At 61.4% G+C, this 17,781-nt stretch overlaps 1 protein-coding gene across 4 annotated transcripts in view; it reads right to left on the reverse strand.

Annotated features, from left to right (window-relative positions):
* Positions 1-2,291: 2,291 nt before the first annotated feature.
* GFRA2 (GDNF family receptor alpha 2) overlaps positions 2,292-17,781 on the reverse strand; it is a 75,823-nt gene continuing 60,333 nt past the window's right edge. For 3 of the 4 annotated variants that reach the window (XM_016141646.2, XM_016141648.2, XM_036233940.1), the window contains 5 exons: positions 13,886-13,995; positions 12,975-13,115; positions 10,919-11,091; positions 4,502-4,555; positions 2,292-3,627 (listed from right to left, as the gene is read on the reverse strand). In XM_016141646.2, the coding sequence (XP_015997132.2) occupies positions 3,505-3,627; positions 4,502-4,555; positions 10,919-11,091; positions 12,975-13,115; positions 13,886-13,995 (601 nt within the window). In that variant the 3' untranslated portion in view covers positions 2,292-3,504. Of the gene's footprint in view, positions 3,628-4,501; positions 4,556-9,367; positions 9,733-10,918; positions 11,092-12,974; positions 13,116-13,885; positions 13,996-17,781 lie in introns of those variants that run through there. The other variant, XM_036233941.1, reaches the window with a different exon arrangement.

Below are 17,781 nucleotides of genomic sequence, written 5' to 3' on the forward strand. Positions count from 1 at the left end.
GGCGGGCATCTCAGTGAGCAGGTGAGACAGGGACAGGAGCCGGGTAGTAGGTGAGAGGCAGACATTCCGGCAAGTTTGGAGCTGCCTGGCATCAGGGCTGCCTGGTGGAGACAGCAGGGCCCAGCTAGGGCCTAAGGACTGAGTCAGGTGTTATGTCTGGGAAGGACTCGTGAGAACAGGCTTGGGCTCAGACCTAGGAACCCTGTGTTGCCAAGCAGGTTATAAAGGCCGGGCCTGGGGTGCAGGGAACTGAGAAAACGACCCCGTGTCTGGTCTCAGAGCAAGGTCAGCACAGGCCCAGGGCACGGCTCACTGGGTGCCATGTTCCCTGAGCTCCTAAACTGGCCTCCTTGGATCCCCCACCTCCGTGGGGTACCGCTGAGCCCTTAGCTCGGTCCACGTGGTCCTAGCAGCATTGAAAGGAGGACAGCAGGGGCACAAGCCAGGCGGGAAGCTGATGCTTGGCTTCCGGGCTGAGCAAAATCATCCCAGGCCGGAAGCTTTCCCGGCAAGGGGACAAGCATTCCTACGTGATTCCGATTTGAAGATACTTGAGCCTAAAAAACGCAGGACAGCACAGCCTTGCAAACAACGTGTGCCCCAGATCGGGAGCCCCCAGGGAGCTGGTGGCAAAGAGAGTTCACTTCATAGACTTTCGTGGCTCGGGTGAAGGCACAGCGGGCTTACAGTGCGTGCAGCGACTCTCCCCAAAAGAACTCGAAAACAATTTAAGATCCACCTCCAACCGCCCCTACCAATGTTCGGATTCCTTTCCCGTTTCTCTCCCTTTATCTGTCCCTCAAGTCCAATCTCAATGTCTAGGCCCAAATGTCTTAATCTTCCTAAGACTCATCCAAATCATTAAGTAATTATCATTAAGATAGTTGACATTTTATTCTTCCCAGTTTTATTGACACATTTCGAGAGGATCACAGAGAACAGGTATCATCTCAACCAAAGGAAAGAAAACTTAATGGTAAAGTTTCGGCTACGTGACGCGTGGATGGGGAGATGTTTTAAGGCAAGGAAAAGCTGCCCGGCACCCGTTCCTCCTTCATCACGGCACCCCCACTTCCTCTCGGGAGAGTTCCTCCCTCCCGCTATGCGATCCAAGGGCTTATCTCCCACCCGGGATCCTCTCGCCCAAGAACGGCAGGAAGTAGACGCGGAGCCCCAGTTCGGCCAGCCGGACGACGGCTGGCGGCCGTTCATCGTCGAGGCGGCAGCACGCTGACCCTGACGATCCTGCAGATGCCCTTCGGGGCCTGCCCCGTCCTCCCACTTCCCACCGATGACATGAGCCACCTCTCCCCAAAGACTTAAGTTAACCGGACTTTGCCGTTTGCAAAACTCCTGGATCCCAAGCGGCCTCTGTGGCCACCTCAACACAAACACACAGTCAGGCCAGTGGTGGCTGGGGAAGAGGACTGGCTGGCTCACCGACCCTCTACTCAGAGGCTGGAGCACGGTATGTCGCAGTGGCCGCCACCATGGACATGGTGAAGTGTGACCCAAACGAGAAACATTTGGGGGGGACCAAGGATTGGGAGGGTGGAAAATTGGTGTCCTGTCTCCCAATGGTGACAGGATGGGCTCACATGCAGCCGGGAAGGCCACACTGACAGGGAGAACACCCCTCCACGGCTCGCTATGTGAACGGCCCAAAGCCTGCGCATGCGCGCACACTGCTCTGGCAGGCCGCCTCCTGGTGCTCCCTGGGGAGGCTCTCTGAGACAACGGGGCAGGCCCGGTGTCTGACGGAGGTGGGGTAATAAATGGAGAAAAAGAGGAGCGGTGGGCCACGGTTGTCTCCTTCCCTGGCGGGGCCCAAGAGACCAAGTCCCTGCCCTCACATGAGTCCCAGTGGGAAGACACCGCCCCCTTCTATGTGACTGACAGGGCCATCTAACGCGGCCGCTCAGGCAGCCGGCCGTGAGATAAAAATATACCCTAGGTGTGATACCGAGCTGTGTCTCCCTCCCCCGTCCCCATGGCCACTTCCCTTCCCTTCCCATTTGGGACCAACGGGCACTGGCACTGATTGGGAAGGTTGGGGAGAGGGGACAGGGGACTGGCCCAGCAGATGCAGCACAGTGTGACCCTCGGACCCGCCCAGCGTCCAAGTCTCCTAAGGGAGCTGCATCGCCCACACCCGAGCACACGACAGATGGAGCCACGTGTGCACACTGTCCCCAAGGCCCGGGGGGAGCCCCAGGCAGGCAGCCAGGACGCGGCACCAGGCCAGGAGCCGAGCAGGGAGAAGGCACACCGGAGTGAGGCAGAAGGCAAGCTGCTTCCTAGGACGTTTATTGGAGCCTGGGCTCAGCGCGAATACGATCAGGAGCCCCTTCCGCGGCCCCGCACCCGGACGGGCCCGGGACACAGGGAGTCGGTCTCCTTTCATCCCGTGATAGACAACGTTATAAAAAAAATAAACTTTACAATAATACATTTCGCTCATCTGTTGGGGTATTACTTCGGTAGTTTGGTTTCTTAAAAAAAGGAAAGGGGAAACCACACGATATATGTATATGGATGTGTATATACATATATGTCGAGAAGGAAAGCGTGTTGTGTACACACGGTTGGCGCACATCTCGGAAACGAGGAGAGAGACGGTGGGAGGGGGCGCGGAGAGCCGCGCAGACCGGAGCGTGGGGCGGCGGACGGCCCGCCGCGGTCTTGTCGGCTCCTCTCCACAGCCCCTGTCCCCAAAGGGAGACCCACCAAAACGACCCACAACGAACCAAAAGAGCCAACATACAATCCCTTCTCTTCGATTCCAAAATCCCCTCCGAGGCAGAAGAGTTTTCCTCCCCGTGTCCCAGGGGGGTCTCCCAGGTGGGCGGGGCGCCCAAGCCCCGGGAGCCGCCCAGCCCCCTGAGCTACAGGAGGTGGGGAGGACCAGTGTCACAGCACTCCAGGGGTCAGGTGCAGGCGTGCCTGGCCCACGGAGCGGGGTCGAAATAAACACCGCCCCTGCAGCCAGACGGAGGTGCCGAAGGTGCCCAGCTGGGCCCAGGGGCCAGCCTTGCTGCTCTGCCAGCTGCCGCCCCCTGCCGACCCACGGCAGGTCCCCACAGCGGGCAGTCCGAGAAGAGCAGCGGCCGCTGTTCTGCCACGGACAGCATCAGGCACGGCCACAAGTCCCTTGGGCCGCAAGGGTCCCGTCTCAGTCTCTTCCGGCAACAGGGTCCAGAGAGGAAATCAGCAGAGGAAGTGCCGGGCATATCTAGACCCTCGTGCCCTCCTCGGCGCCAGGGTGCCCGTGCCAGGGGACCTCTGGGCGGCTCTCAGGCCGCCTGCCTGCTGTCTGTTTGGTGTAGAAAAACTTCCAGAGAAGAAACCTGGGAGCAGACAGGTTCGGAAACAAGGTGGGAAAAAAATTTTTTTTGCAAGGGGTGTGTAGGTGTGTTTGTGTGTGTGCGTGCGTGTGTCCATTTCGTCAGGCGGGTGCTCTCAGCCGCACAGCTTTCGGAAATCTCCAGACGTGGTGCCCAGAGTCTACAAGGCCAGCTTCAGCAGCAGGACGGAGACGGCAGTCAAGGCGGCCAATGGTCTGGCTCTGCAGGGGCCTGAGTTGGGTCTGATGACCTTGTTACTCCCTGGGATGATGTTGGTCGTGAGCTGAGGCCATGCAGAAGGAGAAACGGAAGCAAAGAGAACATAGAAGACAAAAAAAAAAAAAAAGTGAGTGAGCAGGGGCTGGGAGCTGGGCTCCCCATGCTCCGCCCCCCACCTGCCCCTCGGCCCACCCAGGGAGACGGGCCTTTGCACTCTAGCTTGGAGATGGAGCCAGACTTCCACGGAGCTGGGCTGAACCTCACCTCCAGGCTCACAGAAGCAGGGCTGCAGTCCCCGGGACAACCTGGAGGGCACTGCCCAGTGAGGAAGAGGGTCTGCAGATGCAGGCCAGGGAGGATGGGGTGGCAAAAAGATCTCGAAGAGAAGCTCCTGGGGTCTGCAAGGACCTGCTTCTCGAGATGAGAGGAGAGAGCAGCTCTGTTCTTCCTGTTCCTAAGTTTGTTTGAATCCCTCCTGCATGAAGAGCCCCGTGCACGCTTCTGCTGCACGCTCCTCCGCCCGTGGAATCGACCCTGCCTGTCTTCCCAGATAAGGCACAGACATGCAGTCACAGACACACTCGTGTCCTGGGGCTACTTCTAGGAAGGGGGTGTCTTTCTCCATCTCTCTCCCCCCTTGAGATCACAGAACCAGCACAGAGCAGGTGCTCCACACATTTGTCTTAAAGAGTCAGGAAGGCCTGAGAGGGCCTCTGCTCAGAGCAGCCACTTGTGTCTCTCCCAGAGAGACAGCCAAGGGCCCTGGCTGCAGCCTCTGCACCCACTCCCCAGCAGAGTGAGTGCCCACCAGGTCTAGGTGATCCAGGAGCTCATCTGGCATGGCCTGCAATGGGACCTGAGGGCTCCGAATCCAAGGCTCACCTGCAAACAGACCCCTGTGGCCAGTCCCCTGCACTCCCCACTCTGCCCCCACTCACCTCTGTGAAGCACATGCTTAACTCTTTGGAGCTATTGACCTTCATCCCCTGCTCCTGTGGGAGAGAAAGCACTAGTAAGGATGGGTCACAGGGGCCGGGTCTCTGGCTGGGCTCTGTCCCCTGACTGATGAGATCCAACATTCCACGTCCCGGCCATCCACTGCCGGCCTCACGAAGCACAGGGCACATGCTGAGAGTGATGACTCCATCCCGTGTGGCAGAAGACCTTGCCCTTCCTGACAGCCTCACCCCCGACTCAACCAGGTCCTGTCTCCTCTGGGCTCACGAAGAAAAGCGTTCTAACTCTGCCCGCCAACTTACAGCATAATCTAATAAGAAGCCCTTCTCTGGCCTCTCTACCATCCTCAGAGCTCCTCTGGGCAAGGCGAGAACCATGTCTTCTTTTCCTGGCAGTGAGCAGTGTCTACTCAGAACAGCAGGTCGCTAAATGTTTTACTTGATCCACGCATGAATGAATAAACGAGGGAAAGCGTGCGTGCCACAGATCAGAACTGGCATCTGAGCGCCAGCCCCAGAAAGACCGTGAGTCCTCATCCGGGCTCGCGGTGAAGGGGGCGATTACTGAGGTCTGCCACTGGTGTGTGTTAGGCAGACATCTGGCAACGGCGTTGGGTGTTGGCCAGGCCACCTGAACAGATCGAGGCACCTGGGAGCTCTGTGGTCAAGGTGAAGAATGAGAAGGCAAAGCTGGCTTGGCGGTGACTCCAGGGCTCTCTACACCTGGCAGGCATGACCACTTGGCTGCAGGACCAGAGGCAGTGCAGGAAGAACAGTCCTCTGTCACCGTCGTCATAACGGTGATTCATAGGAACCAGGTGGGGGATACCGTGTTTCTATCCCGGCTGCAAATGGCTTGATGTTTAAGGCACCTGTGGAGAATCTCTGGCCACCAGAAGCAACTCGGAAGTTCAAGAAAGTATGCCTAAATCACTGCTCTTGACTGGAAGTATTAAAAATCCCTTGGACATCACCGGCAATCTACCCAAGGCATCTGGCCAGCTAAACAAGGCACTAGCTGTCGCACAGAGGGCCAGCCATGAACAGAGTTCCTGCTGGGAGACAGGACTCCAGGTTAATGGCTGCAGCCGGAACGGAACGAGGTGCCTGACCCACGAGGATCCTGTTCAAGGCCACAGCACCGGTGACCCCGTGTGCTCAGATCCAGCCCAGCCGAGCCGCCAATCTGCGGCCCTGGAAAAAGCCATGTGTTCGCAGGCTCCTTCGGCCCCGAGGACTGGATTCTACTGCCCAGGACCGAGTGCAGCTCCAGCCAGGGAGGCAGGAGGCCACCGCTGAGGTGGCCCGCACGTCCCACCTCAGAGACTGCGCTGTCACCGCCGTCTTCGGTCTGACTGCGTCCCACCGTCCCCAGTCCTCACCTGGTCTCCCCACGGTGCTCACGAAGTGTGGAGCCCGTGCAGCCAAAAGCCAGGATCAAGGTCGTCGCCCCTGACTCAACCAACACGGCTCTGCTTCTGTTTTACAGCCGAGGCTCTGATGGAGTTACGCTCAAAGGTGTTTGCAAAAACAGCTACTATGGAGTCTACTAGATAGTGATGGAAGATCTGGCTTTGGGTGGCGAACATGCAATACAATATACAGATGACGTGTGATAGAACTGTCAACTCGAAACATATAATCTCATTAACCCACGTCACCCCGATATAATAAAAAATAAATAAAATAACAGTCGACTACTTAAAAATAAGCGAGGTTTGAGAAAACAACTCGATGAGATAGATGACCTCTAAGCCTGGCCGCAGGACTGTCTGTGACAGGAGGCCAGCTTTTGGGGAGCTCGGGATCCTCAACGCCGCTGGCCCTGGAATGCTGCACCCCACTCGCCCCCCACAGAGAGAAGCCAGCAGTGAAAGAAATAAACAGCTACACAGTAACCTCTACACCAGCTCAATAAACAGAAGGGAGAAGAGAGGCTGCACCCTTCCTCCAACCCCCCAGGCTGCAGGCTGCCCTGAGGCCACGCCCCCAGGCTGCAGGCTGCCCTGAGGCCACGCCCCCAGGCTGCAGGCTGCCCTGAGGCCACGCCCCCAGGCTACAGGCTGCCGAGGCCACGCCCCCAGGCTGCAGGCTGTCCCGATGCCCCTCCCCCTGCTTCTCCTGAACTCCAGTGGAAGGAGTCTAGACAAACAGAGGTGGGCCGTTTCAGTCCCTGCCCCGACCCTACTCTGAGTCTCATGTCCCCCTGAGGCAAGCACAGGGTTTATGAGTCTGCAGGGTCCGAGGGCACAGGCCTGAGCCACGGCCAGGGCGGGAGGCAGGGCTCTGCACGGGCCTGGTGGGAAGAGCTGAGCCACACTGCTGCGCCACCAGAAACATGTGAGAACCAGCTGCAGGTGGACCCGGGGGACCTGACCCGGAGCAGGGACACAGACACAGGAAAGACAGCGGCCGCGGCGGGGCTCGTCCCTCTGCAAACCTCTCCTGGAGGGACCCCTGCCCAGGAAGCCGGGAGGAAATTATCCTCTTCCTCCTCGCCCTTGCCCACCTCTGTCCGCAGGCCTGGCCCGTGTGCTAGGACCAAGTCCAGCGTCGTCTCTGTGGGAAAACTGCTGCCTGGAGCTGGCTGGCTCTCCCCTGCGTCCCAATTTCTGTCCCGGTCTCATCCCCAAATCTCAGTGCCCTTGGCCACCTCCCTCCTGCACACACCCTCCCCCGGCAACTCACATCACACTGCAGGCCAGGCCGAGCCACTCCCCTAGCTCAGCCCCTCCTCTTCCCCACCATCACCAAGGTCGCTAAGGGCCCCCCCACCTGCAGTCCCTCCAGGTCAGGAGCCGACAAACGTTTCCTGCAGACGGCCAGACGGGTTCTGGGCTCTGCCAGCCATGCGGGGTCCTCTGGGACCACCCCCCACTGCCTGCTCACATGGACGATGTGCAAACTGTAGGGTGTGCTGGTGGCCCCATAAAAACGTACCCAACCAGGCAGAGGCCAGGCGTGGCCCGCTCTCCCGCTGCTCAGCCTGCTCGGGGCTGTCCTGACTTCCTGCCTTTGGTCCACTTGCCCGGCCGCCTGGTTTGCCCTCAGCCACCCCACCCCACTTCCGCATCTCCACGGTCAAGTCTCCCGCCCTTCCAGACCTAGCAGCAGGGTGCGCCTTGTCCACGAGTCCTTGGCTTCCACTCCCCGTCCAAAGCAGCCCTCCCTCCTCTGGGTCCCATAACACGTGACCCATCCTCTGGGTGCACCGATCGCTTCCTCCCCCACGATTATCTGGGCACGCAACCTGTCCATCCCACTGGCACAGGGACCAAGGTACTGGGCTAGGAAGACTGTCAGCCTCAGTGCCTGGAACGCGGTGACACACAGAAAGAATGCGTGTTGCATAAATGCATGAATGCACGAACGGATGAATAAATGAATGACTCCGAAGGATTGCTGAAGGGAGGGAAGAAAAAGAGGAATGTGTGCGAGTCTCTCAGAGCTTCGAAACAAGCCGTACTTAGACACCGGGAACGTGTGCCTGTTAGACGCACGGACGCATACGCACAGGCCTCTGGGTCCCGCTGTGCCGTCCACAGACCTGCGTACTGGGCAGGAGACCCATCCCAGGACAGGGACACGAGAGGTAGCTGCTGGCTGCCGAGCCCACGCAGGCGTGCGGTGACGGGGGACGGAGGCAACCCCTCAAAACTCGTTTTTGATCCCCCAGAGGTGGTAGGCGATATCAAGGGTAACCACAGGGACCGGCCGGTGGAGACGCAGAGAGCAAAGGAGACCGTGTCGCTGGGGCCCCTCGGCCTTGGGAAGGCTGAGGCTCTGGTGGATCCGAGGGGCCCTGCGAACCGGCCCAGAGCGACCCCCAGGGAGTGCCGAGGACACCAGGAACACGCCGGAGAAAGCGCTAACCCACTGCCGTCCCCGCTCCACACTGCATGCAGCGCCCTGGTGCAGGCCCAGCGGGTGACAGGAGGGCCTTCTAACCTGTCGTCCTGCATTCTCGATGGAAAGACTTCACCTCCACACACTCAGGCGCACAGAGGGCGTCTGTGAGAGGGAGGCGGCGGCGTGCAGAGCCGCCCTCCAACAATAACGCCGACTGTTCTGCAGACCAGAGAGCAGGAAGCTCCAAGGGACGAATGAAGTGGGGGCTCTGGGCTCTTTCCCTCCCTGCATGGAGCCCTACCCAGCGCCAGGCACCGTGCTCTTGGTTATCCAGGGCTATAAAGGAGGATGATCCAGAGATGCTCCCCTGGCAATAGGGAGCAGAGCACATGGTGATGGGGCCCCCAGGAGGCAGAGAGGGAGCCCGGAGTAAGCAGGAGGCTACAGAAAACCAGGCCGGGGAGAAATGAGGTCGGGCAACGATTCAGCAAACTTCTACGGGAAAATTGGGAGAACAGGTAAGTAGCGTCGTCAGGCACCGAAGAGGCTGCGGTGGGGCAGGAGGCCACGGCTTCGAACCTCGCATGACCACGGTTAATCACGGGGAGAGCTGCCTGCTGAGCCAGCAGCTCCACGAGTGAGCCGGCGCCGAGGAGCTGGGGGAGGAAGGGTGACACGTGGAGGCTCCTGGGGCCCAGGGGGACATGTGGACCATGCCGGAGCACGGTCACCTGCCACTCTAGCATGAAATCGGGCCGGCGACTACCTGTGCAGCAGGCCCCCGAGCCCCCGCCAGCTACTACTCAAGCACGCCCGCTGTAATTAGGAGCCGCCCGAGGGGGACACAGGCGTGGCAGCCCGAATCGGGGGCCAGGGGGGCGGGGAGCAGGACACAGAAGGGCCCACGCTGAGCCCGACGCGAGGGCACGCAGAGGCCGGCTGTCGGCACAGGGAAGCCCGCCGCCGGGGAGGGCGGGGGCGGGGGCTCCCGCGGTGCAGTGGGTGCCCAGGGACCCAAACGCCTCCACCGGCCCCGTGCCCGCTCGTCCGCATCCTGGCACTGTGAATGCCCACCGGGTTTCCCCCTACTTTCCTGAGGTTCCAACTGACCATCGAGTCACACGTATTTACGACGTACAAGCCGACGACCCGATATACAAACACGCGGCGAAACAGTCACCACAAGCCACGCGGCAAACCCGCCAGGCCACACCTTCGCCGTTTTCCTTTCTGCTTCTCCTCTGTGGTGAGGACATTAAGGTCCGAGGTCTCCTCTCTTAGCGATTTTCGAGTACACAGGAGCATGCCGTCAAGTACAGTCACGTGGCTGTCCGCGTTCTCCAGAACGTCCGCACCCTGCACGGCTGAAACGTCGCGGTGACCGCCCACCCACCGCTGGTCCCACAAACCCGCCGCCCCGCTAAGACTGGCGCCCTCATGGCCTCGCACACTGCCAGGCCTTGTTCTCCCTGCCCCCGCACCTGTGCTCGGGCGGTGCCCACCCCCTTGGCTACACGCCACGCCCCACCTGCACCTGCCAGGCCATTCCAGCCCCGACTCCTGCCTAAAACATCCCCGTGCGCCCCACCAGCACCCCCCTCCTCTGCTCTCCCTGGAATTCGGAATTAGGTCCTATTTTAAACTCTTTGTTCCAGGTGTGGGTGTGTGTATGTGTGAGAGACAGACAGACAGACAGGCAGAGGCAGACTGTGTGTGCACGTGTGTGTGTGTGTGTGGTCTGACTAGAACCGAACTCCTAAGCAAAGAACCGACGGCGGTGCCTGGGGTGACGGCATGAGGCCAGCTCGGCAGAGTGACTGAGTGGGGAGCCCTGGGATGCGCCTCCACGGGGAGCCCTGGGATGCGCCTCCACGGTGCCATCTGTGCCCCCTATTGTGGCACTGACCGCAGTCCACGTCTGACGCTTGTCGAAGTGCTTGGCCCTGGACGAGACCGTAAGAACCGCTGAACCCAGGACCGTGCTGGCCCCATTCTCCAGCGTTTCCCTGGCATCTCGCATAAGCCCTGGCGCATGCTGCACACACAGCACGCGGCGGGCAGGTGGGCGGCTGGGTGAACGAGGACGGACAGGCAAAGGAGCAGTCGGACATCGGTGAATCTTACTCCACCTCTAACCTGCCCTGACGCCCTGGGCAAGCTGCCTGGGCCCTCCGAGTCCATTTCCGTGCGTAAAACAAGGATGCCAGCACTGCCCTGCGTGGGGATTCGGTACAGTGGGCAGAATCTACTAGCGCGTGCCTGGGAAGCAGCGGACAGTTAGCGCCCGGGCACGACTCCATCCTCCTGCGCCCCGTGCCATCTGCCGCAAGCCTGTGACGGCCCACGCACCTGAGCCTGCGACGTGGGTGCCTCGTGAACCACTACGCGGACGCCGAGCTCCTGCCAGCTCCTCCCTGTCCCTGGGGCCCCTGATCTGAAAGGGGGGACTTGTGCACCCCACTCCTGGCGCCCAGGTCGTGGGGCTTCTCTAGGCCCTCGGCCCGCCCTGGCCCCGTCCCCGTCCCCAGCAGCAGAGCCACGTCCACTCACCTGGACAGACGTGCAGGTGGTGATGACGTTGGTCCCCAGGCTGGTGCTATCACTGAGGTCATCTGGCAAGGAAGGCGCTTTCCCTGCTCGAGGGGCCTGCGTGGGCCGGAACGAGGGGTTCTTAGGGGACATGTTCGCATCCGTGCCGTTGCCGAAGGCCTGGATGGCGTTCCCTGTGGGAGGGCAGCAGGCAGGTGCAGAGAGATCAGGCCTGCCTCCACCTGTGCTGCCCCGCACCGTCCCGGCTGCTACCTTCCCCGTGACCGCCCAGAGCCGGGACAGGGTGTAGCTCGTCCTGACTTGACTGAGCTGACGCTCCCCCTTCCGATGCAAGGTCTCACGGGCACGGAAGGAAGTAGCAAGAGGAAGGTTGCAAAAGGCAAGAGGCCGGAATAGAAAAAAAGTAGGTGATGAGAAAGAGAGAGGAGGGAAGCAGCACTGGGATTGCGGGAGCCGGGGTGGGAGGCGCGGGCTGTGCCCAGGGCAGGCGCGAGCACCCCCTGCTCAGCGGCATTCACGCGGACCCTGCCCGCTTCACTCCCCGCCCCCTGCCTCCCAAGCACAGGTTCTCCCGGCTCCTTTGCCACCTCGGACGCCTCTGGGTCCCCTCGGCTGGCATTCCAGGGCCCCAGACTCAGCCCTCGGCCCCGGGGGGCCTCGCCCCCTCCCACACGGTCAGCTCTGGTCCACTCAAGGATAAGCAAACTTCATCTCTGAAACCTGACCCTATAACCAAATGCTTAAAGAAATTCCCACCTCCACGTCCCAGACACACATCTAACTCGCCACGTCCACACTGGAGCTGGACATCACGCCTCCCCATCGAGACTGTTTCCCCCGAGTATTTCCAGTTTTGAAGATGTCGTCTCTCCCCACACCCCAAGGCCCCCAGTAAGCCTCCCTACCCACCCGGGTGCCTCCCTGCCCACCCGGGTGCCTCCCTGCCCACCCGGGTGCCTCCCTACCCACCGCCTGCCATCACTCGAGGCCACCTCCTAAGACCTCTCCACTCCAGCTCCCCGCTCCACCCTCTCTGAGGCCGCTGTGGTTCAGCTGTCAGAGTCCTCTCCCGTGACAGCTACCACGCCCTCTGAGCGGACCCTCTGGGAGTCACCGGTCAGAACCACATCCCTGCCCCCAGCCCCCCGACCCCAGAAGCAGCGAGTGATCCCTCCGAAATGCAGATCTGACCACGACCCCACATGCTAACTCCCTGCCGCGGCCCACACCTCCACCTGGACCCCTGCAAAACTGTAAGGCGCTGACACCCTCAGGTCTGCCCAGCCCTTTGGGAGGGGACTCTCTCCACCTGTCCAGACAACTCCAGGGGTCCTCACGCTCCCTGCCTCTTTAGCTGACCGATGCCCCGATCCCTCAGTGGGCCAGCCCCTGAGAAGCCTCCAGGGGCTCCCTCCCCCAGGCTGGCAGAGGCATCCCCAGCCGGCACGGTCTCCCCCAGCCTGTGACCACATGTACCGCCATCGGGCACTGGGACTTCTACCTCTGAATCCCCAGGGCCATACATACGGAAAGGGAGCAAGGGCAGACGGACCAAAGGAAGATCAGAGGGAAGGGAAGGGGGAGGAGAGCTTCCGGTGGGCGTGGGGAGCCGGGCTGTCAAGACCGCGGAGGGAGATCGACCGAGGCAGACAGAGCTGGTGGCTCGCTCGCTCTCCGGCCTGTGCATTAGGAGTGTGACAACCTGAAAAGAAAGTCGCCGATTCCAAGGGGATCCTTGAAAATAAATCCTTCAAGGGAGAGGTGACAGACAGGGGAGGTCTCAGCACAGCGCTGTCCCCGGAGGAACCCGGCTGAAGCTGTGGGGATAACAGAACAGAAACCTTCAGCCTCGACTTGACACAGGCTCAAGGCCTCCGGGGTAAACCGAGGCTCGCCTACCGACAGCCCTGGTGTGGCTGTCCGAGAGCCCCAAACCGAGGGCTCGGTCAGCAACGCCCATGCTGCGGAAGATCACGGGCCACTCGGACGGAGGAAGGAGGGAACAGCTCGGGCGGCCCTGAGGGGCCCTGGGGAGGGCGGCGGCCGCGGGACTTACGAAGGCAGGGGTTCTCCGTGAAGTCCCTGAGGAACTTGGCACACTCCTCCTCCATGTTCCCGCTCCCGCGACAGCTGCACCAGGGCGACACCACAATGCCCGTGGGGCTGGCGTCCACGTAGTTGGGTGTCATGTCGAACCCTGGGCAGGGAGGAAGCGAGGCAAAGGAGAGGGGAGCAGTGAGGCCTCCTGTTAGGGCCCCCGGACCCCAGGCACCGCAGAGAAGAGGCTTGGGACCCTCCCTCCCTGCCACCTGCCCCCAAACACACATCATCTCAACGGACGATCCCAGCTCAGAGCATTACCATGCCAGCGACCACGGGGTCGGCGGGGGGCAGAGGGCGTGGGCGCAGGGGGCAGAACAGGACGCCAAGGAGCCCCCCCCACCCACAGCATGCCCCCTGCTTCCTCCTTGGCCACCAAGCAGGGTGTGTCCTGGAGTTAGGGCAACCAGGCTCCACGCTGGGCTCGGATCCCAGTGCCCAGTGCGCACGCACTGACTAGGTGAACCCGTGCAAGTTACGCTTCTCTAAGCCTCAGTTTCCCCATCTGTCAAATGGAGATCCCAACACCTCCCTAGTAAGCACTGGCTGTAGATTTAGATGAGACAGTCCCTGTAAACTGCTTAGTGCAGCACCTGGAGTGTCAGACCCATACAGTAAAAGAAACGTTTTCTTCTTATTTCAAAAGCCTATAAGGGGTTTGGGGCGTCCTCCGCCCCCGATAAAGAGGCGACCTCTCCTCTGGCTTCCCACAGCGGCTCCATCTGAAACTGCGCCAGGGGAGGTGCGCGCTCAGGCTGTCCACCCACTGGCCTGGAGCTGGGCCTCCGCCCCCGCCCGCCGGCTGAGACCGTGAGACTGTGGCGGCCAGGAGCCCACGGCGAGCCCGGGCGCGTGGGGGCGGCTTACCGATCATGCCAGCGTAGGAGCCCAGACACGCCTGGTAATTGTCGGCGGGGCAGCTGGTGAGCGTCTGGTAGGAGGCGCGACAGTTGGCGTGGAAGTCCGCCAGCCGGGACCTGGTGTCGGGAGAGCCGGAGAGAGGGAGAGCGGTTTAGTGGGGCCGCTGCAGGTGCGGGAAGCTCGAAAGATGGGGAGGAGGAGGAACGTGGAGGGCACCAAGCTGCGGGGCTCGAGGCCGGGAGCCCCCGGAGGGCGGGAGTCCCGGAGAGCCGGGCCCGCAGCTGCAGCATGGCCTGCTCCGGACGGATCTTTGGGTCCGAGGGACCGAGGGAACCTGCGGCAGCTTTGCCAAGGACGTCCGGGACCACGGCAGGAAAGCCGGGCTCTGCTCTCTGCTGGGCCGCACTCCTGGTGACCCTGCCCGAGTCCTTCCGGAAACACGTCACTCTTCCCACCTGCAGAATGGGTACCCTGGCCCGGCCACCTCACAGGATGCGTCGGAGGTGCAAGGAGCCGGCCCCGCGGAGGTACGCGAGTCCCCCGGGTGACACGTCCCAAGGGCGCCCCTGACCCGCCACCAGCTCCGCCAGGCAGCACCAGCCTTTCCTTCCCCTGGTGACGTGACCCGCCCGCGCCCACTCCTCTCCGTCAGCACTCGGGGACAGCGCTTCCTAGCTGCATTCCCACAGCCCTCTGCTCCGCCCTCAGCCATGAGCTGCCTGGTGCTGTGCGACCCAGTCTGTCCCCAGCCCCCAGCACTGGACACGGAGGGTCACATGGAGCCCAGGGCACCACGGCCAACCTGCACAGCCTCCTTCCTCCTCCTGGCCTAGCACGCACAGGCTGTCGGCGTCAGCCTGGGCTGGGGCACCGTCTCCCCCGCCCCACACACACCATCACTGCCTCCTACAGGCGAGTGCCCTTTGCCACGAGGTCCTCAAATATATTCTTTGTGCCTCACGGCAGCTGCAAACAGCAAGTGATAGGTCTTACTCTCTGAGATTTTCCCAACGACAACACATACTAGGACATCAACAAATACATACTCAGTGAGAGCATTACACGCAACCCAGAATCCAGCCCTTGACTTCCTGTCCCTGCTCTTCCCACACCGTGAGGTGCCTCACAAAACCTCATTCTCCACTGGGCTCTGTTCCTTTCGAAGAAGGGGCAGGTAGAGACAAAAATGAGAGCGAGAACCCAGGGCAGACTGGGGAGACCGTCCTCAAAGCAGGCAGCTGCTTGGGTCCCACCACGGGACAAATTCTGGTTCGCCTGGAGGCCCCAGGGTCCCGGGAGATGGGGTTTGGGAGAGGGAAGAAGCCCTGTGGCGGGATTTGACCCCAGCGAGGCCTTGTGTGACCCTAATCCCTGCAGCCCACAGAGGCTGCAAGGTGCGGGAGATGGAGGATGAGGAGGACCAAACTAAGTCAGGAGGCTGCGGTTCTCCCTTCGGCCTGGCCCCTAGTCACCAGCGGCCTTAGGTGAGCTCCCACTTCTCAGGTGCTTGGTTTCCTTATTCATCAAATAAATAAACAGCGCTCTGAGTTTATAATTTTAGAGGTATTTTCACAGTTTGAGAAGATGAAAACGTTCTAGAAAAGATGGTGGTGATGCTTGTACAACAGTGTGAATGTGCTTAATGCCACAAAACTGGACACTTAAAAGTGGTTAACGTGGTAACTTTTACATGATGTATAATTCACCGCAATTTACAAAAAAAAAAATGATCTGAGAAATGGTACTTTCACACCCATCGTTTACCACTGAATCCTCGCAAAATGTCTGTGAGGTCGGACCGCCATTGCTAGGATTACCCCACTTCGCGGAGGAGGAAGCCGAGCCTCGGAGAAGCTAAGTAACACCCGAGATCCCAGGGCCGCTGACCAGCGGAGCCAGGACCCCGTCCCAGACTCCCACGCAAGGCGGGCGACCCTTCCGGCAGGTCCCGCCGCTCCCATGCGGAAGCCCCTAAGGTCCTTCCAGAAACAGCAGGGTTTTGTCTTTCACAGGAAGCAAGAAGGGAATCTGCAGTGACCTCCGCCCTCCCTCCTGCCTGGAAACATACCCTCCAGCTCCTCACCACCCAGCCCCAAGACAGGGAGAAGCAGCATTTCCCACCAAGCTTCCGGAAACAAACGTGGTCTTGAACGGCAAGACCAGTGTCTGTCCCACTCCACAACCCGGCAAGTGAGAGAAGGCATTACGAAAGGATGAGAGGGGTGGCCTCCGCCCCCACCCCAGACCCCCCAAAGACCTGAGAGGGGACAGAAACTATAATAGGTAGAGGGGAGCTGGAGGCCAACAGAATCTTTAAGCGCCTGATGTGGGTTGAATTGTGTCACCCCAAAAAAGATATGCTGCTGTCCTCATCCCTGGTCCCCGTGAATGTGGCCCTATGTAGAAACAAGCTCTCTGCAGATTTAATCAAGACGAGGTCCCAGTGGAGCAGGGTGGGCCCTCGATCCCATGACCGCTGTCCACATAAGAAGAGGAGAAGAGACAGAGACACGGAGTGATCACGCGTGTGAAGACAGGGTAGAGGATGGAGGGAGGAGCCCACAAGCCCAGGAGCACCGCGGGTGGCTCGCAGCGCAAGGCGGGGAGAACAGCGCGGAACAGGTCCTCCCTCCTCCAGAGGGGGCCTGGCCCTGCCGGCGCCCCGCCGATGTCGGACTTCTGGGCCCCAGAACGGCGAGAGAATAAATTTCTGTTTGAAGCGCTTGGTCACAGCAGCCGCAAAACGCTCACGCAGCCCCTCCGAAGTTTGCTCTGGCCGGACGTCTCCCTCCAGAAGGAGGGACGTGGGTGGTCAGGCCCGGCCCTAAGGAGGGCCTTCGCTGGGCAGCATCGAGCCAGAACCGAGCTCCCGCAGGATATGGGGCTGCTCGATCGCAAGCAGAGCCGCCAGTCGCCATCTCAGCCCCGCCAAAGAGGCGGCTAAATGCCACCTCCGAGCCCAGACACGGGCGTGCCATCCGATCGCACGCACGGCCTGGCTCTCTGGCGCCGCCTCCCCAAGGCCCACCTGCAGTCCTGCCCCGCGAAGCCCCTTCTGACCACTCACCTCTGTACTCCAGGGGCGCACGTCCTCTGGACCAGGCGATTCCACGCTGAATTGCACAGACTTACCGGTGTTCCCCCGTTCGGTCTCTCCCGCCGGAACACACGTGCCCAGGGGGGCAGACTCTTACTTATTTCTTCATCCATCTATCTCCTCCAAACCCCGGCGGTTATCCACTCGTCCTTGCTCCAAATGTATGCGGAGCCCCTGCCCCGAGACTGAGAGGCTGAGGACGGGAATGGCACGCACGTCCCCGCGGTATCGGAAAGGAAATCCCAGCTACCGGGGGCGGGGCAGAGCCCCCGGGGAGCACGCCGCCCCAGGACGCGGGCCGGAGGGCCCCACCCGCCGGAGTGGGCGTCTCGCGGACAGCGCCACTTCTGCCCGGCACGCAGGCTCGCGCCCCTTCTGCGAGGTTAGCGCTCCGGTCCCTAACGCCGGGGTCCCCGAGGACACTGCCTGGCCTCCCCGCCCACGAGGCCTCGGCCTGGCGGAGTGAACGTGTGACCCAGGACTGCGCGACGGCCCCACGCAGAGAGACGAGGCCGTGACCGGAGGCGAGCGGGGCGGAAAGGAGGCGGAGCACGAGGCGGAGGCGGGGAGTCCGGCATCAGGCGCGGGGGGGGGGGGGGGGGGGGGGGGGGGGGGGGGGGGGGGGGGGGGGGGGGAGCAGGGGGGCGCCTCTTGGAGGGGGCCGGGAGAGAGGAGAAGAGGACCCTGTCACGCGGCCGTGCTCTGTCCATCCCTCGTCCGCTCTGTGGCCGTGGGCAGGCCAGTCTCTGTGCTCGGTGTCGCCAGTTAGCAAGCGGGGGGAGCCGTGCCTGCCCGCCTCCCTCGT

This window comes from Rousettus aegyptiacus, unplaced genomic scaffold (assembly GCF_014176215.1).
Source record: "Rousettus aegyptiacus isolate mRouAeg1 unplaced genomic scaffold, mRouAeg1.p scaffold_m13_p_16, whole genome shotgun sequence".
NCBI lineage: Eukaryota > Metazoa > Chordata > Mammalia > Chiroptera > Pteropodidae > Rousettus > Rousettus aegyptiacus.